Raw genomic sequence first — 23,510 nt, 5'->3', positions numbered from 1 at the left:
CTGTATGTACTGTTAACATTTTAGAGACAGGGATCTGTATGTACTGTTAACATTATAGGACAGGGATCTGTATGTACTGTTAACATTATAGGACAGGGATCTGTATGTACTGTTAACATTTTAGAGACAGGGATCTGTATGTACTGTTAACATTATAGGGACAGGGATCTGTATGTACTGTTAACATTATAGGGACAGGGATCTGTATGTACTGTTAACATTATAGGACAGGGATCTGTATGTACTGTTAACATTTTAGAGACAGGGATCTGTATGTACTGTTAACATTTTAGAGACAGGGATCTGTATGTACTGTTAACATTATAGGACAGGGATCTGTATGTACTGTTAACATTATAGGGACAGGGATCTGTATGTACTGTTAACATTTTAGAGACAGGGATCTGTATGTACTGTTAACGTTATAGGGACAGGGATCTGTATGTACTGTTAACGTTATAGGGACAGGGATCTGTATGTACTGTTAACATTATAGGGACAGGGATCTGTATGTACTGTTAACATTATAGGACAGGGATCTGTATGTACTGTTAACATTTTAGAGACAGGGATCTGTATGTACTGTTAACGTTATAGGGACAGGGATCTGTATGTATTTTTAACATTATAGGGACAGGGATCTGTATGTACTGTTAACATTATAGGGAGGGGATCTAAGGTAAGATAAAATAAGTTTATTTCTGGTTCAGGACTTTTAAAGTCCTCTATACCAGACTCAAAATAATATATGAGATTGATATAGTACTTCTGTCCGGTCTACTGTACATTGTGTATGATTTAATTGATGCTTTGTAATTAAAGAAAAGTTCTTGGTTTTTCCAAAAAAAAAAAAAAAAAAAGATGATGAAGTAACAGTTAATACCTGCTCGAAAGAGCAACTAATATTTGTGCATAACAGAAAGATTCAACATTAAAAGTTTTTACCCTGGACAATAAACAAGAATACACAAATATATGAAAATCAAGGTGGTTTATTTGTAATTGTTTCAAAGGCCTCATATCAGGTCTCGGCCTCTTGCTTGGTGAGAAGATTCATATATCATTTAAAGATATTAGAATATTTGACCTCTGTGCACGTGGCCTTGAATGAAAGTCAAAGTCATTCATTAGAACAACCCTGATAGCCTTCACACAAGCTTACATGTACTATAGGCCAAATATCAGGTCTCTGGACTTCTTCCCAAATGAGAAAAAGCAATTTAAAGAATTAAGCATATTTGACCCTTGTGACATTGAATGAAAGTCAAAGTCATTCATTTCAACAATCTTGATAGCCCTTCACCCTAGCATAACATATGCCCAATATCAAGGTAACCTCTTAGTTATTAACAAGAAGTTACAAAGGTAAATTGATTAATAACCGACGATGACACACGATGCATGACAAGGACAAAAGGTGATTAGAATCAGTCACCTGAGACTAAACTTTGTCTCAGATGACCTTAAAAAACTGAAGGAAAAGTTCTCCAGCACTAAAGTATCTCAGCTGTTTAATACATGATTATGCAAGTACAGTTAAATTTGGAATGATCCCAAACCTATCAATTAAATTCCTGGAAGAAAAAGAGATGTGTTTGCACATCATGAAATAAAATGTGCCAGATCAAGTTTAAGATCAGAAATTTTGGTTAGATTAAAACAGCACCATCGAAATAGCAGGAAATTTCTTCTTGACAAGTCAACAGACAAGAGGACAACCAAGAAAATGAATGTGAAAGAACTTTCTGGTGGCTACGTACACACATACGAGATTCAAACTTCAGGATTTAGTCCTTTCAACTGTTAAAATCAAGATGGCTGCCTGGTTACCATTTCATTTTCTGGCTCAGACTCAAAATAAAATGGGCAAAACTTTGGACGAAGGGGAACATACATATGAAGTTTTAGAAAAATCCTTTTAATGCTTCTCAGGAATGGCAAATGGCAAAATCCAAAATTGCCACCTGGCAGGCATTTTTATTTTCAAGATCACATTCAAAATTGAATGGGCATGGCTAATTGAGGCTAATAGGAATCTACATGCAAAGTTTAATAATAATTCCTCTCATATAATTTTGAAGAAAAAGCAGTAACAAATTTTAACTGCCATAATCTCAGATGGCTGACATGTATCCTTGTTGTTGTTTTTTTTTCAGATTCAAAATTAGATGGCCCAATGGGATCCTATAAGTGAGGTTAGAGAAAGATCCCTCTTGTACTTCCACAGAAGTATCAATAACAAACTTCAACAGCCAAAATCCAAGATGGCTGCCTGGCAGCGATGTTGTTTTTCCAATAAGACTTAAAACTGAATGGGTACAACTAGGGACTAAGTGGATCCTACATGTGATCTTTGAAAAAGTCCTACTGGTACATCGAGAAATAGAGATAACAATCACTGTTTACAGACAACTGACAGACCTCAGACGCAGGGCAATTTGAATAGTCCACTATCTGATGATAATGTGGGCATCTGTGTACAAAATTTGAATAACCCACTATCTGACAAAGATCTAATTATTTTTGAGTTTTTGCCTGAAATCTAATTATAAGATAGCCACCTAGTGGCATAATTGTTCTTCAAATTCACAAACAAGAGTATGCTTTTACAAGAGGAATCATGATAATACTACAAAATCAATACCACTGAAAGCGTGTATTATCGGTATGTTAACATCTTCCCTTGTTCTGGCCTTCTTGTATACCCCAAGACGTTGTTTTAAATCTCTGTGTAACCCTGACTTTTTAAGACCTATGAAAGAATGAAGACTTTTACAGGTAAAAACAGTGAAATTCAAGAAAAGCCAGACAATAACTATGGTATCAACATTAATTTCTGACTCCCCAGTTGGAAAATATCTCCATAAGCTAAGCTGTTCACTAATGTGCAATAGGAAGTCATTGACAGGGTCATACAGACAAATAGTGATATATTCTGATGTGGCACCAAATGTTGGAATCAGGAAATGTGACAGTGAGTTCCCACGAATGTTAACCTGAGCAAAGCCATTTGTTATTGTTTGAGCCAAGATTTGCTGTAAGGCTGTTTGACCCAGAAGAACAATGTCATGTTCCTTGCTATAGTCAGTCATCTCAACAGGGATATCACATCTTTGTTTCCTTCCAGGCTCACATTCATTTTCATCTCCATTTTCACTTTCCAGCTTTATTTGTTTACTTTTAGGCTCATATTCATCTCCATCAGAATCTTCTTCCTCTTGAACTTGGTCAACCATTTTCTCCTCCATAATTGCCACAGAAATTGTATGGTTCAGCAAAATGTCTGCTCTGCCATGCCATGTTCCTAGTGACCCTAATTAAAAAAGTAATTAATGTAATTTACAGTAAGTGTAATTCATTTGACATTCAGAATAACACACATGCCCTAATATGGTGCCCCATCAGTTTTTTTACTGGAAAGAAGGATAATTTGAACAAGTGACCCATCAGACTTAAAGGTCACCTAAGCTATGCAAACAACAAAAGGCCAAGAGGGCCTGTATCACAACTGGTTGAATTTGAACCAATGTCTAAATAATATTCACAAGCAGTTCCTTGATAGATTTATTTGTTGTTGCCCAACAATGCCACAGTTGTGGGATCACATGTCACACAATATATAGTGTGGGAATTATGCATGCACTGTCTGTACAATATAGAAAATGTGCAATTGTACCTTGCAAATGAATGGGCGCATGATGGAAGATCAAAAAGAAATGTGTGTGATAGCTATCATGGTTGACATCAATTAATGAATTGTGTACTAGTGATAAATTAAAACCTTCAGAACAGTTTTGATAGATTGATTTTTATGATTCTGAAATATCCTATATGAAACTAAATAAAAAATATCTATCTTGGATATATCTCTGTTGTACAAGTGGCATGTGATCAATCCAGGGTCTGGATCTGTGACCTCATTTATCATCGCTCACTGTTTGAGGTAACTCACTTATCATCGCTCACTGTTTGAAGTAACTCATTATCATCACTCACTGTTTGCGGTAACTCTTTTATCATCACTCACTTTCTGCAGAACGATTTACCCCAAAACACCCAAAAACTATCAAAAAGCACCCAAACACTACACAAACACATCTAATATCACCCACACACTACCTAGATATTGATATTTATATATTAAAATATCAAATACAGCATTTGATAAGTTCTTTATTGACTTAACCGGCGAGAAGGGTTTTGAACGCGAGGGAGATAACTCTCACAAGCAAAGTCAGACAGTAAAACGGACACAATGATTTACCCGAACATATTTTGATAATTATCCCGATATATCCAGAAGAAATTTTTTTCATGTAGCTTGTCGATTCATTTATCTAACAGACATGTTTTTCATTTACATTTTACCTTGTCAATTCAGGATTTAATCGATTACTATTGCTTGAATTTGATGTGTTTTCTCTAGAATTGAATTTGATGGTCGTTGTAACATAAATGTTGATTAGTAAAATTACCATTTGTATTTACATAGGTTCTCAAAAGAAACTAGATGTGCAGTTATCAAAAGTTGTATCTGATACGTTGATATATAAATATCTAATGATGTTTTCAGTGTATGGTGTTGGTGCACGTGTTATGAGTTGTTTTTGGGTAGTTTAGTTTTTGGGTAGTTTTTTGGTAGTTTAGTTTTTGGGAAGTTTAGTTTTTGGGTAGTTTTTTGGTAGTTTAGTTTTTGGGTAGTTTTTGGGTAAATCGATCGTCAACCCTTCGCTGTTGAGGTGCTATATGTCAAGTGTTACCTTGAGAAGTCATATGGAATTATTATCTTGATTATATTGTTCATTTAATTAAAACTCCAACAAATCAAAAGTAAGAAAACACAGCAATACACGAACACTGACAAGTCATGAACAGCAACAGCACTCCCCACCCCACCATTTACAGTTATATGTAGTTGAAACAGCCCACCTTTTGGCAATATATTGACCTTGACCTTTGGTCAGTTGACTACTTGTTAAATTCTTAACAACTTTGCTTCATCCTGTCATAACACAAAAAGTTCATCAGTGAAAGATGAGAAGAACTTTGAAATTTCAGTCAATTTGACCCTTTTCTGGCCTTGCCCATCAGCTGCAGGGGGTCAGTCAGGGCCGATATATGCATACTATAACCACACTGATAATTCTAACTAAATCTGAATTATTCTGGTAATGCTCATAAATGTGATTTCTCTAAATAAACTATACTAAAGTTTACACATCCTGAGGGGTGAACAAGGGACCCCAGGGTCATGAAAATTCACAATTTTGGTAAAGCAATTTAAATTAAGACATAACCATCTAGGAAGACTTTGTGGTTCTAAGATATATCTGGGCATTGAGTACATTTTAAAAATTTCTGTCAATTTGACCCCTTTTTAGCCCCTTTTGACCTAGAATGTAGATCAAGCTCATTCATTTGAAAAAAAAACTGTTAGCCTTTCATGATCACCCTAGCAGGCTACAGGCTCAATATCAGGTCTCTCGGCTTCATGGTTATTGAAAAGAAGTTGTTTCAAGATATTGACTGGAACAGATTTATATTGCAAATGAGATCTTGAGCCACCATCAATGTCTGAAGAAAGAAAACAACATTGTGGGGAAACAAAGAAGCTAAAAATAACAACACTTTTGTTGGCTGCCCTTTCTCACCAACCTCACCAATTTCCAGTTCAATGGCACCAGTGGAACTGGATAGATTGTTTAAAATGTATTTTTTCAGATGGCACGGCAGCCATCTTGAATTTCGGACCGACAAGAAAAAAATAACACTAAGAACAATCTCAGAATCATTCCAGGCAAGTTTCACCTCAATCCCATCCCACCAGTTGAACTTAGCAGAAGTTTGTAATGTGAAAAATGTACATGGCACACGGCGGACAACAGATGAAGTACAATGACTATAGTTTATCCTGACCCATTGGGTCAGATTACCTAAAGACATGATTGATCTTACCTACTGATGTATTGCCTTCACAAATTGTTGCCTTACAACCACAGCTGCAGTTTTTTGGGACTTGCTTTGCATGATTATCTACCTCATATATCTTGCCAGGCACCAACTGGGAAAAAAGGTGATGGGCCAAAACAGTCATTACTTGTGTCTTCTTACTTCCATTTTCTGAAATAATTTTAAGTGCCTTTTCATGTGTACCTCGCTCTGTAAACAGAAAAGAAAAATCAAGTGCTGAAATACTGGCTGAGCTAATATTACCTGGTAATAGAATTGAAAATAAAGAATTTATTCAAATTTACAAATACAGAGTAGCTTAATGGCATATAATACAATTTGTATGATATATATTTGTTTCTCACTACAGTGGAAGCCACTTGTTATAATATCAGATACTGTATCCCACTTAATATAATATTTTTTTTAATTTTAAATTTTCTCTATAACTATTAAGTTAAATACTCTGTTTAAATTGATATTGGTGCAACATGAATCCCAGTTAAAATATTGCTTTTTTCCTAGCTGGATTATTTTTTGTTAGTTGTAATCCAAGGTAACTGGCCGTTTTTCACACGTGGATAAGTCATTATCATCACATAATTATTGCAAGAGACCTCCATACATGTCAGGGCCCAATCCGATTTCAAATATCGCCAACAGAAAACAAGAGGCCTAGATGGCCTGTATCGCTCACCTAGTTGGATTTGACCAAACTTCAAAAAATGCTCATGTTAAATTCATTAAAGCTTTATGTGTTGATGTCAAACAATGCTATATATGGTTATGGACTGGGGATCTAAATGATTTCAAAAATATAACCAAGAAACTAAGTCCTTAGGGTTGGGGTAAGACCCCAAGGTCTATTTGTAGATCATGATTGTGTTTATTTCTTTATGATCAACAATGCTATATATATATATATGGTTATGGGGTAGGAATCCAGTCAAATATGAATGATATCAATTGCTCATGATCAGTACCAAAGAAGTTGTTTATAGCAATATCTATTAGCAAATTGCTCTGTTTTGGCCCTGCCCCACAGCCCCTTGGGGGTCAGTCCCAGGGGCCGCGGTGGCGGAGTGGTTAAAGTGTCCCGACACTTTATCTCTAGCCCTCCACCTCTGAGGTGTGAGCTCGAAACCTACGTGGGGCAGTTGCCAGGTACTGACCGTATAGGCCGGTGGTTTTTCTCTGGGTACTCCGGCTTTCCTCCACCTTCAAAACCTGGCACGTCCTTAAATGACCCTTGCTGTTAATATGACGTTAAGCAAAAACAAACAAACAAAGGGTCAGTCCCATCATTTGTATTAATTTGAATCCGGCCACCCAACTAGGTATCTTACCACTGAAATATAAAAGTAATTATACATTCCTTAGTTCCAGAGATGATGTGGTTAATATCAATATTGCCTCATGGACATCTTTGGCCCTTCCCTCAAATCCCTTGGGGGTCAGCCTTATCACTTGTATAAATTTGAATCCAAGCCACATACGAATGAATGTTTCCTACCAAATTTATTTAAATTCGTTACCGGCTAAGAAGAAGGAAATTGTTGACAGACAGACGTCAGACGCCACAGTATAGCTCACCTTGGTCCTTTGGGTGAGCTAACAATAGAGGTCAAGCCACCTTACCTGTGCTGTTCTGGCTTTTGCAGATGACAGCAGTTAGACTCACACACAGGTACTTGTGGACATGATTATGATATTTCTAATTCAAATGTTTCATTATAGACGAGTAAATTAATGTATTACAGTCGCATGCTTAATTTGAAAAAAAATATCGTACCTCGGCCTTATAAATACTAAAAGGTAAGCAAGTAAAAGATCGAAAATCTAGGTCACCGCCTACTCTCTCGAGGAAATCCCTGTTCTCCCTGAAATATGCATTGCTTTACTGCTACAAGCCTTTGTGTCATCGATTCAGAAATTATTTTTCTTCATAGCTGGCCATCATTTAATAACTGTTGTGCACGCATTACTCAGAAATTTATATCCGAACTCAAATTAAGTTACGATCACAACGACCATTCAGTCTTCCTTTACGGAAGTGACGACAACACAGCTAGTAATGGCGTTAACACCCGATGCAGTCCGAAACATTATTTTGTAAATTATATTCGCGAAATTTAAATATTAATTTAAAAATAAATAAAAAACAAGAGATCCCAGAGGGATCTTGGCGCCCACCATTGAATGATCTTTATAGGTTCCATGTCAGATTGATCTTTTCCCTACTTTTCCCTTCCTCTAAGTCTTACTTATCTGTGTAAATTCAGAAACAGCCCTCTAGTACTATTCAAACAAGGGGAACCTATATATAGAATTTAAGATTTAGCTATAATGGCTGTCTGTCGGCCATGTTGTTTTCGTATTGGTCCCAGTATGCAAAACTAGGCACTGAGGGGAACCTACATATGAAATTTGAGAAAGATCCCTTCAGTACTTTCACAGAAATAGCGATAACAAACTTCAATTGTCAAAATCCAAGATGGCTGCCTGTCAGCCATGTTGTTTTCTGATTAGTCTCAAAATGCAATATGCATAACTAGGCACTGAGGGGAACCTGCATATGTAATTTCAGAAAGATCCCTTCATTACTTTCTGAGAAATAGCGATAACAAATTTTAATTGTCAAAATCCAAGATGGCTGCCTGTCAGCAATTTTGTTTTCTGATTGGTCTCAAAATGCAATATGCATAAGTAGGCACCAAGGGGAACCTACATATGAAATTTGAGAAAGATCCCTTCAGTTCTTTCACAGAAAAAGCGATAACAAATTTCAATTGTCAAAATCCAAGATGGCTGCCTGTCGGCCATGTTGTTTTCCGATTGGTCTCAAAATGCAATATGCATAACTAGGCACTGAGGGGAACATGCATATGAAATTTCAGAAAGATCCCTTCATTACTTTCACAGAAATAGCGATAACAAACTTTAATTGTCAGAATCCAAGATGGCTGCCTGTCGGCCATGTTGTTTTCTAATTAGTCTCAAAATGCAATATGCATAACCAGGAACAAAGAGGAACCTGCATATGAAATTTGAGAAAGATCCCTTCAGTACTTTCACAGAAATAGCGATAACAAACTTCAATTGTCAAAATCGAAGATGGCTGCCTGTCGGCCATTTTGTTTTCCGATTGGTCCCAAAATGCAATATGCATAACTAGGCACCAAAGGGAACCTATATATGAAATTTGAGAAAGATCCCTTCAGTACTTCCTCAGAAATAGCGATAACAAACTCAAATTGTCAAAATCCAAGATGGCTGCCTGTCGGCCATGTTGTTTTCCGATTGGTCCCAAAATGCAATATGCATAACTAGGCACCAAAGGGAACCTACATATGAAATTTGAGAAAGATCCCTTCAGTACTTCCTCAGAAATAGCGATAACAAACTCCAAATGTCAAAATCCAAGATGGCTGCCTGTCGGCCATGTTGTTTTCTGATCGGTCCCAAAATGCAATATGCATAACTAGGCACCAAGGGGAACCTACATATGAAATTTGAGAAAGATCTCTTCAATACTTCTTCAGAAATAGAGATAACAAACTTCAATTGTCAAAATCCAAGATGGCTGCCTGTCGGCCATGTTGTTTTCCGATCGGTCTCAAAATGCAATATGCATAACTAAGCACTGAGGGGAACATGCATATGAAATTTCAGAAAGATCCCTTCATTACTTTCACAGAAATTGCGATAACAAACTTTAATTGTCAGAATCCAAGATGGCTGCCTGTCGGCCATGTTGTTTTCTAATTAGTCTCAAAATGCAATATGCATAACCAGGAACAAAGAGGAACCTGCATATGAAATTTGAGAAAGATCCCTTCAGTACTTTCACAGAAATAGCGATAACAAACTTCAATTGTCAAAATCCAAGATGGCTGCCTGTCGGCCATTTTGTTTTCCGATTGGTCCCAAAATGCAATATGCATAACTAGGCACCAAAGGGAACCTATATATGAAATTTGAGAAAGATCCCTTCAGTACTTCCTCAGAAATAGCGATAACAAACTCAAATTGTCAAAATCCAAGATGGCTGCCTGTCGGCCATGTTGTTTTCCGATTGGTCCCAAAATGCAATATGCATAACTAGGCACCAAAGGGAACCTACATATGAAATTTGAGAAAGATCCCTTCAGTACTTCCTCAGAAATAGCGATAACAAACTCCAAATGTCAAAACCCAAGATGGCTGCCTGTCGGCCATGTTGTTTTCTGATCGGTCCCAAAATGCAATATGCATAACTAGGCACCAAGGGGAACCTACATATGAAATTTGAGAAAGATCTCTTCAATACTTTCTCAGAAATAGAGATAACAAACTTCAATTGTCAAAATCCAAGATGGCTGCCTGTCGGCCATGTTGTTTTCCGATCGGTCCCAAAATGCAATATGCACAACTAGGCACCAAGGGGAACCTACATATGAAATTTGAGAAAGATCCCATCAGTACTTTCTCAGAAATAGCGATAACAAGCATTGTTTACGGACGGACGGACGGACGGACGGACCACGGACCACGGACGCAGGGCGATTTGAATAGCCCACCATCTGATGATGGTGGGCTAAAAAATTAGAAATATCATAATCATGTCCACAAGTACCTGTGGACTCGGACTGAATTTAATTCAGATGTTTAATATTAGAACTTAAATCTGACGTTACATTTGAAGATATGACTATATTTTTCTGGACTACAGTACTTGTTTTTATGTTGACAGCTATATATTTAGGTCACCTGTACATGTGTGTATGTCTGATACTATAAGTCTCAAGTGACCTATTCTTGACTCGCCTTTTATGCGGTTGTGAGCCATTCATTGTGCATCAGTAAACAATTTACATTTCTGATTCTTTTCCAAAACATGTGCATCAATTACAATACTATTTTGCAGAACCCCTCCATTGGTCGATCGCGACCATTTGAATAATATGGTCCCTGACCCCTAGGGGACCTGAGGGCTGGGCAAAAAGGGGTAAAATTGACTGAAATTTCAAAAATCTTCTTCTCAAGGCCCAAGTAAGGTAAAAACAAATACTCTTCATTGATAGAAAGGTCCCTGGGGGTTTGAGACCATAAAATGACCATGGAAAGTTTCTGCAAAATAGGCCTAGAAGGTCTATCACTGAAATCGCGCGGTTCTATGGTTTGTGAGGAGTCAAAATTGTAAAAATGTTTCCAGACAGCAGACGACGATAGACAGAACATTTCGTTGATTTTTGATTTAAACATATTTTATTGTATCTTAATATATACATGGGAATTGGGCACAAGTTATCAAACTTATATTAAGCCCTTTCCCTATATAATTTTACATACATATAATACATTTATTTTACAAGATGACATATATTTACATATGAGAGAGAGAGAGAGAGAGAGAGAGAGAGTGTTATAATGAAGATATAATTAAAAAAAAAATCATTATGACTATAGATTATCAAATGAATAAACAATTCAAGTAAACTATTCCAATAAACTATTCCGATGCCGATAGCAGAAGTTCACACTGTTCACTTTTCAAAACACTCTGCTGTTTCTAAAGTTCATCACATCCTGTGCCATGGTTAGCTCGAGCTCTCTCCGTTCGCTTCCTACAGTTGAGTGTAGACTAAAGGTTACACAAAGTGCACTCGGAGTGCACTCCGTTTGGACTCGGAGTGCACTCCATTTGGACTCCAGGTAAACTTGGAGTGCACTCGGAGTGCACTCCAAGTTTACCTGGAGTCCTATCAGGCCCCAATCCTACCTGGGTACACATGTATCACATGTACCTGTAACCAAGTACATGTACATATATATATATAATGTTTATAGATAGATGTATACTCTTATACGTTTTGACTCCTTAAACATGTAACAATAAGATATGTGTTACTGTTTTATCTTTGTATATATCAAATTATTTTGTTGGTTCATTTTTCGTTGGTTAACTAACAGCATCTAATATAATAGATTTTTTCTATAAGCTAACCCTATATAAAATGAATAGATCTGGCACTTCGTTGAAAAATGTATGATAGATTCCTTTGATTTGAAGAGTTTTAACAAGCCACGTCAATTAGTCGAAAATTGGCAATAAACAAAAATGTATTTGGCAAGTTGTTTGTGGTCTCTCAAAATGTAGAGTTTGATTGTGTACTGGACATAACTTGTACTCGAAGTACTAAGTACTGTTTTTAATATATATTATTTTTCAAATACTTTTCTTCCAACAGTTTATATTCATCTTAACATACAACAAAAAAGAAAGTTGTTTTTTTTATCACCTTGATAGCATATTCCGGATCTAATGTCTAATTTTGATTTACAGTTTAACATCAGACTTACATTTCTATTTGGTAAACCAACTTTTTTGTTGTTATGCCTGCCTCATTAAATCCAGGACATAAACTGTACATGGAGTTCTTTTAACAGTTATATCAGATACATCCTCCCTCCCTCCCCCCCCCCCCCCCCCCCCCAACTTCCAGGTCAATATTTACCTGTATATCAAGCGTGATTACAGGGGTGTGGAGAAAAGACAGACTTACACTGACCCCAATAATGATCCCTTCCTCCAAGTTTACCTCATAAGGTGTGAAGATCTGGACAGGTGTACACACGGTCATCTAACAAGATGGCGCCCAACAGGGCAGACACGGGTAGAGTGCTCCGTGAATTTACGTCGATTGTGAACGTGCAGGTATCGTCGAATGAGTCGTAACTTTGCAATCAGGTTCCGAAAGTATCATGTGACAGAGGTATTTTGTGAAATTTGAATTGCATGAAGATTTTGAATGACTTTTATCAGTTTTCTTCATCGCATGTATCGTACAGTGCGCGTATATTGTTTTGTGAACTTTGAACTCGAGTGGATTTTTATGGTATGGTGTTGACCGATTTTTCTCGTCACGCTCTATTGATTTTTCTCACCTGTGTGATACCTGTTATTCTTGACCAGGGAATGATGGCTAGCACAACGTCAAGTATTTTAGAAAGCGTGCGAGAGGTTCTACACGGGGGTAGCGACACAGACATGGCAAATTCTATGAAACATATGATAGAAATGATGAATAACATAAACGAGAGACTTGGACGTATAGAGACACATGTGAATAAAATAGACAAAATAGACGCGGCACTATCTACACTCAACGCAAAAGTGGTAATTATGGAAAATCAGGTTAAAGAAATTGTTCAGAAAAACATGGAAATAGAAAAAAGTGCAGAAGCAATTGGTGAATTTTATGAACAAATGAAGAGAAAGGTTGAAAAAAACGAGACTGTATTATCGACAACGCAGGGTGAAATGCAAGGAGTGAAAATAGAAAATAGAAACATTGCTAACAACCAATCAAAACTACAGGAAGAAATGGTGAACCTAAGAAAGGAATGTCACGACATCACAGCAGAGGTTGAAGACCAAAAGTGCAGGAACATGAAATATAATTTGGTGATAACAGGTCTAATGGAACAACGATATGAGGTTATAGGGGACAAAGTGAGGGAATTCTTTCATCGCCAGCTTGGTATATCACGACATCTGGAATTCGCGAACGTTCATCGTTTCCAGAAATTCGTACGTGGTAAAGTCCGCCCGGTAGTTGTACGATTCCTATACTACGAGGACAAACAAGAAGTGAAAGGTCACGGATATATGCTCCGTGGTACGCGGTTCGGCATAAACGAGCAGTTCCCTGATGCAGTCGAGGAGCGACGGAGACAGTTATATCCTGTCATGAGACATTATAAGCGCGAAGGTCGCCATGCCAAACTCGTCAGAGACCGTCTCTATATTGACGGGGAGCTTTACGTGCCAGAGAGTGACCCTATACGTCGATCTGATCAACAGCGGCCACATAGCGACGTTGTCCGTAACGCGGGCGCGCAGCAACGGGAGCCCTCGCGATCGGTGGAAAATAATCTTGGTACTCCAGCTATTGGTCGTCGCGAGGATCAAAAACGTAATCGCGTGCCGTCTACTCCAGATGGAGAGGAGCGTTTTGAGCCGCCTCCGACTCGAGCTCGTACCAGTTCACCGCGGCTGGTACAGCATAGTGACAGTTTCATTGGTAATGAGTCGGGGATCGCAGAATCAGGATGGAATAACGCAACGACAAGTCAAGGACGTAATGATTTTCGTTCATTGCATACACGATATCAACACGCGGCACGAGGTCGGTGGAGAAACCCATCTTCGCGACAAGAGCCACACAGTAGGGACCACGACATTTCCTATTAGGATTGTGTGGAAGGACTGTCCATTATTTCATGGAATGTATGTAGGTCCATCACGGACAAATTAGACATAGAAGACTTTGTAAATATTATAAATAAGTTTGATATTATATGTTTGTATGAAACATGGGTTGAAAAAGAGGATGAAGTGGAATTGGAAGGGTACGTCAGTTGTGTGTTTCCTAGAACGTATGGTAAGGGTGGTGGAATTGTAATTTTTATTAAATCGTCTCTTTGTGGTATTTGTAAGGTAATAAATAACATTAATGATAATATTGTTTTACTAAAGTTATGTAATAATTCCAGAACCAAAGGTAGTGATGTGTACATTTTTGCTTGTTATTTCCCACCAGTAAATAGCACTTTCTATCACAAATGTGAAATCGATGTCTTTGCCAGTCTAGAAGAAATGATATATGAATATAAAGCACTAGGTGAAGTGATTGTAGTTGGAGATTTTAATAGTAGAACTGGTGTTTGTGATGACTATATTACTGATGATGTTGTTAGACAAGGTCCTGAGCATGTTGTTTCAAATATTGTTAATTATTCGAGTGATCCTGTACCTCCAAAACGAGTCAACTCTGACACCTGTGTTAATCAATTTGGTAGACACCTATTGACATTATGTAAAAGCACGTCCTTAAGAATCGTAAATGGGCGTCATAAAGATGATATTAATGGCAATATAACATTTTTAAATAGTAGAGGGTCCAGTCTAATAGATTATGTATTGTCGTCCGATGATTTTTTAAAGAAATTTTTTTATTTTGAAAGTGGCATTTTTAATGTGTTTTCAGACCACTCTCCAGTTAGCTTTACAGTGGATTTGTTTGAGGTAAAAAACTAGTATTATACCTGTTGTTGAAAATGCAAAAAGTCCATATACTAAGGCAAAATGGATTGAGGACCATGCAGATAGGTCGCTTTATTGTTTAGAGGAACATAGTATAGAACTGTTACAATTTTGTAACATAAGGGGAGATAACCAAGAATGTATAGATGAAAGTCAATAAGTTTACAAATATGTTAAATGAATTGTTATTGCCTTTAAATACTATTACAGGTACACCAAGACGGACTAGAAAAACTCGAGTAGAGGACAAGCCATGGTTTAATGAACTTTGTAAGAAAAGATATACTGATTTCAAAAACGCTTTATTTATTTTCAATTCTGATAAGTCAGAAGAAAATAGAAACATTTTTACATCTAAAAAGCGTATTTATAAAAAACTCGAAGCTAAATTAAAACGTGAATATGTAGCTCAACAGGGAAATATGATGGCTTTTCTGAGAAAAAGTAATCCTAAAGCTTTTTACAGTAAATTCAGGAAAAAGAAAAATATTGTTCATGGTAATCTTAACGAACAAGATTTTTACAATTATTTTAGTGAATTATCAACAACAGAACCTGTGGATAATCTAATGGTCAATGATTTTTTAAATGATTATGACATAAATGTACCAAATAATATGTTTCATGAATTAGATAATCAGATATCTGATAGTGAAGTTCTTAAAGCTATCAGAAACTTGAATAATTCTAAGGCTTGTGGGCCAGACTTACTATTAAATGAGTATTTTATTAAAGGAAAAGAGGTACTTTTGCCTTGCTTAGTCCAATTGTTCAATAATATCTTTAAATCTGGTTTTTATCCTTCATCATGGTCATTAGGCAATATTATACCTATCTTCAAGAAAGGTGATAAAAATGATACCAATAATTACAGGGGCATCACACTAGTTAGTTGTTTAGGTAAAATTTTTACATCAATTTTAAATGAGCGCCTAATGAAATTTGATAGTGATTATTCTAAATTAAGTGACGCTCAGTTTGGCTTTAAGAAAAACTTATCTACTGTAGACGCCATTTTTGTTTTACAAACCTTAATAAGTAAAATTTTAAAAAATAGGAAAAGACTATATTGCTGTTTTATTGATTACAAGAAAGCTTTTGATTTTATAAACAGACAAAATTTGTGGTACAAACTTATTAAAGAAGGTGTTGAAGGGAAAATGTTGAATATTATAAGAGCACTTTATAAAAATGTGAAATGTTGTGTCAAATATAATAATAATATGTCCGATTTTTTTAAATGTCAAAATGGGTTATTCCAAGGTGAAATAATGTCACCATTATTGTTCTCCATGTATGTCAACGACTGTGAAATGAATTTCCTAACAGAAGGATGTCCATCTATTGAGTTATATACTATTAACTTGTTTTTAATTATGTATGCTGATGATATGGTTTTAATGGCAGAAACTCCCGAGGGACTGCAAAAAATGTTAGATACTTTATTACTTTACACAAAGAAATGGAACCTTACTGTAAACACTACCAAAACTAAAGTAATGGTTTTCCGAAACGGTGGTAAATTAAGAAAAGAAGAAAAGTGGTTATATGACGGATGTGTATTAGAAACCGTAGATGAATTTAATTATCTGGGGATACAAATGAATTTTAATGGTAAATTTAAGAAAACTCAACAAAAAATTGCTGAACAAGGAAGAAAAGCATTATTTTAAATTTCGGGAGTATCAAAGAAAAATTTTTTTAACGTTGAAACCCAACTACATGTTTTTGATACATACGTCGGTAGTATATTTAACTATGGGGCTGAAATTTGGGGTTTTCATAAAGCACCGGATATAGAGAAAATCCACTTACAGTTTTTAAAAAGATTATTGGGGGTTAAGAAAAGTACTTCTAATTGTATGATTTACCAAGAATTAGGGAGATTACCTTTTGTAATAGTGAGGAAATTTAGAATTTTTAAATATTGGTTGAAATTAAAACAAACCAATAACTATGTGTTAAATGCTTGTTATCAAGATATGTTAGAAAACGGGAATGAATGGTTGAATGAAGTAAAAGAAGAACTGTATAGAATGGGTGTTGGGTATATATGGCAAAATGGGGATATTTATACAGCTGATTATATTATGAATATTGTTAAATGCAGACTATGTGATATATTTATACAAGAATGTAAAGAAAAAATCAATTCATCTTCCAAGTGTTCACTGTACAAGTTTATTAGTGAAAAGTTCTACTTACAGCCATATTTATCAAAACCAATAGGTACTTCTAATTTAAAAGAAATAACTAGAATTAGATTGTCATCACATAAATTAAATATTGAAATTGGTAGATTTAATAACTTAGAAAGAAATCAAAGAATTTGTTCCTATTGTAACAGTGGAGACATTGAAGATGAATTTCATTTTATCATTAAATGTGTATTTCATTTAGACCTAAGAAAACGTTTTATTAAGAAATATTATTATAATAAACCTAGTATGTACAAATTTATTCAACTTCTAGAAACAGTAAACAAAAAAGATCTTTCAAATTTAGCAAAATATATTAAATACAGTAATAAACAAAGAACAGATTTTTTATTAGTATAAAAAAAAAAATGTCCTTCTACACTCTACCTGTTGTACAATGTATGTGTTAGTCCGGTTGTGTGTGAGTGTGTGTATGCGAGTGTGTGGTTTTTGTATTGTATCATTTCTGTACATGTATATATTTGTTGAACCGATGAGCCGTAAGGCTCAAGGAAATAAAGAACTTGAACTTGAACTTGAACTAGATAAAGACCCCCTCAATTGTTAGATGGAAACTGGGCATCACACCTTACCTTTACCTAGCCCGAGTTTGGTATGGTGTCAAGGCTAGAGGAAACTCAGGCTGACCTATACCAAGGTCATATAGAATATAGGTACAGACTTGTGACGGTCGATATCTGACACTTTTGAAATTATATGATTGTCCATTCCTATTACAGTATCATAATATTAAAACAGTTATAAGTCATTAATATAAAAAATCAAATTTGATTTTTTTTTTATTTCAAACTGGTACTATTACTTTATGTCTTTGATGTTATAATGGAAGTATGTATAGAGTATTAGCGGTCAATATGTAAATCAACATAGATTAAAATAATTTTCCTGTTTGAGTTAAGTAAATACTTATCAAACATTCCATACACCAATTGCAGCGGGCCTTAATATAAAATTTCTTTTACAGGTTGAACATTTAACTTTATGATTTTATAATTGGCTTGAACAACCATTGTACATTCATGACCTGTATCTGTTACAAACAATGTATGAGTGACACATATCATGACTGAATGGGAATAGAAAACGATGTAGTTCCAACAGGTCAGTTTTACAGGTAAATGGTACATAGGTTGCCGTGTCCAACTGCCCTGAGGCAAATTTTACCTCAGGCTCTATAATCTTATTTCCTGGATGAGAACAATGTGTACTTATTACGGGTATAAGGCTACAGGTTGGTTTTGGGAAATGGTGAATTTACATTCATTATACCATTTTGAATTACACTGAAATTATTTTTTTTTTTAGTTTAATCTCTTTCTTTACAATTAATTTTTTAAAGCATTGTCTTTATATTTTTGAATATAACAAGATAAGAACTGCATCATTTCTTAATTTGATTTGCATTAATTGTTTTTGAACTTATATCATTCAACATTGTACCTCTACATACCAAACACCTGCATAAACCAGCCAATACGTTTGGTCTCAATGACTTACGGTTTAGACAGGTTACAATGTAATAAGGAACAGCTTATTTTTACTTTCTAATTTCAGTAAAGAGTGACTTCATTTCAATAGTTTGTCTTCTTAAATCTGTTAACCAATTTGTTAATGGTTTTACAACTTATCTTGACATTTCCACCTTAATTACACTGGTATTTCGTTTATACATGTAATTTTGGTCTGATCAAGGCCTCTCAAATGGAGAGCTACAATCCTTTCCTTCAAGTCAGGAGATAATCTTACTGTTCTGTTAATTGGCCTGAAGTTATAACACTGTGACCCTGCTTTGCACAGCTTCATTTGAAGCCATACAGTGACAGTATTGACACAGGTATTTCTGTGAACCCAGGACAGTACCTGTAGCTGGCTCCTAAAACTCACCTGGCACAGGTATCAGAGGTGTCAGGCCAGAGTCAGTCATGCATGGCCAATAATAATAGCAATTAAACAGATACTGTCATTTATTATGGGTAGTCCAGAACTACATACTTGTGTGTACGTTATGTCAGAATATTAATTTAACTAGGTAATGCTCGTAAATATGTACAGTTGTAAATGTATATTTTTCTAATGATACATTTAAATATATAACCTATATAAACTAAAATGATTATGTTTATTTTATAATTACTTGCCTGAATTGAGTACATATATGTATAGAATGTCTTATATAAAAAAACACATAATTCATTAAATACTGTAAACTTTCAATATTTTGAATAATCAATAACATAATATAGATATATTATCTGAACTTCCTTTACAGTCATGATATATGTACAGTAATAAATATTCTAATTGAAATAATTTTCAATTCCTTAATAAAATGAAATACAATTTACCTACATCTTAATGAAATATGAAATAATAAGCAATTAACTTTCATAGAAACCTGATTATAGCATAAATTGTATAACTGTCTTTTATGGATCTTAATAAATATAAATTTAACATGTAGGCATTATTACCATGTATTAAAAATAAAAGAAATATTCCTAGTAAACTAAATAAATGTTAATAGTAATATTAACAGGACAAAAGTAATTTGTAAATAACTATTTAATTATATGCAAATTTTATTAAAAGCATCAAAGTCTTAACATATATATATGATATAGTCTGATTATAGAACTGGGGTAGGCATGGTGTCTTATAGGACTCCAGGTAGACTCGGAGTCCACTTGGAGTGCACTCCAAGTTTACCTGGAGTCCAAACGGAGTGCACTCCAAGTCCAAACGGAGTGCACTCGGAGTGCACTTGGGTGTAAGCTTTAGTCTACACTCAACTGTATGCCTCCTGGAAATTCAATTCTCTTTTGCCATCGGCATCGGAATAGATATGATAAGCACACATAAATTTACACAGATATATTTAGAAAGATAAGGGGAATTAAAATCTATACGAATCAAGAATGTACTTCTGAGTGTTTTTACATATTGTAACATTATCCTCTATGGATAAATCACTGCTTCCATACAGTAATAGCTGCAGATCTAGCGGTATGAAATTGTTCAGATTTCGGTACAATACGATTCTATTTTCTGTTCAACATATAACATTTCGTTGATAATTAACCCCTACATATTATTAATCCATGCCCTATGTCCCGGAAACTTTGACATTTGTTTTGTTCAAAACTTTTACAGTACTGTGGCCATATATTAAACCTACCACTGAGGAATTCCATCAAACTCAAGAAGGCTTGCTGTTCAGTATCGTTGTATTTTTCGGCGGCATCTACTCCATATTCTACAAATTTTTCAAGAAAGGCTACATTCAATAAAGTATCCATTTTAGCCAGTCCACACTCCAAATGTCCATCATCCGTATACGGTATAGTTTTTATAAAGTTGATCATCAGTTAACTGGAGAAAGACCGACGCATCGCTAAAATATGTTCCCAGCGCAGCATTGCTAAATTTTATGACCAAGTTAAGAAATCCCGGCGGTTGGAAATGATCTCCAGTGACAAGCCATTTCAGACTTTGTTTAAGACAGGTTTCCTCATCGGACCCACTATATTGTGCGAATCTGTTTCGCATGGCCATTTTGGTTGCAAGCATGCGCACCACGATGAACCTAAAAATAACTTCGGGAAAATCCCACCACTCAGGGTTTCTATATATACTCACAGTGATCGTATAGTTTTTTTTGTTAATTACAATTTCTAATGTCGATGTCCGGGATTGTCCAGTCGAGCTCTTTACTTGGTCAATAAACCTCTTTTTCAACTATATTAGTTACATACCCTTTATTTGTCATTTTTATTAACTGTAGAAGTATATGGCTTTATTAATTAACCAAATAATATGATCGAGATAGCACACATATAACCTTAATCCTACCCAGCGATAACATTAACATCACCCTATTCCGGAAGTGGACATACTAAGTTTCTAACACAAGATTATGTATTTAACCGAACATATACAGTTTTTAATTATTTCTTATCAGTCAATTAACCAATCATTATAAACCCATAAATTCGGTACACTAGTTATTCCTATAGCCTACACAGTTCTGATATATTTAAAATTGAGAGTACATGAAGCGTTGAAGGGACATATCCGTTGTATCTGGTATCTTGATACATCACCAGATAAACATATGACAATAACATTGTAAAATTATTGTTAGATTTATTATTGTGTCTTGTTTTTGATGTGATACATTGTTTACTACATATGTATATGAATTAATTATATGACGCAAAAATAAATAAAAATGATAATAGAATATATTTGATTAAAGCATTTCTGTTATATTTGTTGCTGTTTATTAACTACCTAATAGCTATGATGAGTCTCTACATCTCGATCAGAACGACAGTGGAAACAAAAGATTGATAACTATAGCTACTAGGTGGTAAAATGATAGGTATACTGTAGACACATCAGTTCTTTGTTACTACGTAAGTACACACACGTGTATAGTATGTCAAATCATATCCGTTATTACAATTATGTAGATCTAGCAATGTTTTATGGGGCGCCGTTTTACTATTTATTCCCATTTGGTGATATCACCTATTCAAATGAGTGATATCACCTAATCGAATAGGTGATCTCACTTAATGAAACGAATAGGTGATATCACTTAAGAATTTTATAAGTGATATCACCTATTCGAATGGGTGATATCACCTACAAAAATTAATTGTCAAAAAGTGCGGGAATCAGTAGCATAACTCATGACGTCATCTCTTTGTGACGTTCCTCCGCATCAACTTGACGGTGCCATATTGAAAGGACTGATCAACGCAATTTTTTTTTTTTTTTCAGCTGTTATAGGAGAATCTGTGCATGGAAAGCAAACGTCAAGTGAGCATTTTGTCTAAAACTAGTCTGAATATTTCAGAAATACAACAAAATAACCTAAACAAAATAGTAAAAGGGTCTATATTGGAAAAATCGGCAAGTTTCAATGAGGTGAATACAAAGGTTAGCTCTATTTGGTCAAAAACGAAAAACTTATATTTTCACAGCAAAACTTATTTTTCTTATTTTTCTAGTTTTTGACAAAATACTCACTTGACGTTAGATATTCATGAACAGATTCTCTGATAAAAGCAGAAAGCGCTTAAATTGCGTTGTCCTTTTCAAATGGCGCCGTCAAGTTGACGTGGCGTAACGTCACAAAGAGATGACGTCATGAACCCCGCTTTTTCTGACACATTTCATTTTTCGATGTTTTAAAAAAAAAAAATCAGTATATAAAATACAATAAAAAGAAAATTGAATGGTTTCCCGTTTAATATAACATATATTTCACTCGTATGACAGAATATTTCGTTATTTTTCATTTGTGCTTCGCGGGAACCCATTTGATATCCTCTATTTATTAAACTAATAAACTTATATTTTCCCTGCAGTGATAAACAGTGAAAATATAAGATTTTGCAGAGAAAATATAAGTTTTGGCGTGAAAATGTTGTTGTTTTTTTTTTCGTTTTTGACCAATCAGAGCAAATCTTTGTATTCACCTCATTGATTTGGTTTGGTTTGGTTTAGTTTTTTTTGTTTAACGTTCTATTAACAGCCAGGATCATTTAAGGACGTAGAGTCTACCAGGTTTGGAGTTGGAATGCCGGAGTACCCAGAGAAAAACCACCGGCTTGCGGTCAGTAACCCAGAGGTGGAGGGCTAGTGATAAAGTTTCGGGACACCTTAACCACTCGGCAATCGCAGTGCCCCTAAACACCTCATTGATATTTGCCGAATTTTCTAATCGATGCGAAGATAGATAGGCCTAGATTGGATATTTTGCTGTATTTCTGAAATATTCAGACTAGTTCTTGACAAAATACTCACTTGACGTTAACTATTCATGCACAGATTCTCCGAAAACAGCAGAAAACGTTAAATTGCGTTGATCAGTCGTTTCAAAATGGCGGCGTCAGGTTGACGTGGCGTAACGTCACAAAGAGATGACGTCATGAGTTATGCTACTGATTCCCGCACTTTTTGACAATTAATTTTTCGATGTTTTTAATTTTGTTTTTCAGTTTATAAAATGCAATTGAATGGTTTTCCGTTTAATATAACATATATTTCAGTCGTATGACAGAATATTTCGATATTTTATTGAACGAGTTTGATAATTTGATGCCACGAGCTTTTAGGCGAGTTGTAGTTTGATAAATTCAATATGACATAGTCACAAGTAAAAGATTATGTTGATCACATAACTCGTATTTATCAAAATGTAATAAAACCTATCAAATCAACTTCTATATTAGACAAGGGGAGCT

The 23,510-nt window shown here is 35.2% G+C and overlaps 1 protein-coding gene across 2 annotated transcripts; it reads right to left on the bottom strand.

The window, feature by feature from the left end:
- Window positions 1-974: 974 nt before the first annotated feature.
- LOC117318578 lies at window positions 975-20,816 on the bottom strand. Of its 2 annotated transcripts, none has more exons than XM_033873547.1 (3): window positions 20,432-20,816; window positions 5,956-6,159; window positions 975-3,313 (listed from the first exon to the last, which is right to left on the bottom strand). In XM_033873547.1, exons 1-3 carry the CDS (start codon window positions 20,616-20,618, stop codon window positions 2,619-2,621), a joined length of 1,086 nt encoding a protein of 361 aa, XP_033729438.1. In that variant the 5' UTR covers window positions 20,619-20,816; the 3' UTR covers window positions 975-2,618. The 2 variants fall into 2 exon arrangements, with proteins under 2 accessions (XP_033729438.1, XP_033729440.1); XM_033873549.1 differs by lacking the exon at window positions 20,432-20,816 and adding an exon at window positions 7,805-8,035.
- Between the last annotated feature and the right edge of the window lie 2,694 nt (window positions 20,817-23,510).

This window comes from Pecten maximus, unplaced genomic scaffold, assembly GCF_902652985.1.
Source record: "Pecten maximus unplaced genomic scaffold, xPecMax1.1, whole genome shotgun sequence".
NCBI lineage: Eukaryota > Metazoa > Mollusca > Bivalvia > Pectinida > Pectinidae > Pecten > Pecten maximus.
Note: the sequence above shows the minus strand (reverse complement) of the source record. Positions and strands in the feature narration are given on the sequence as shown.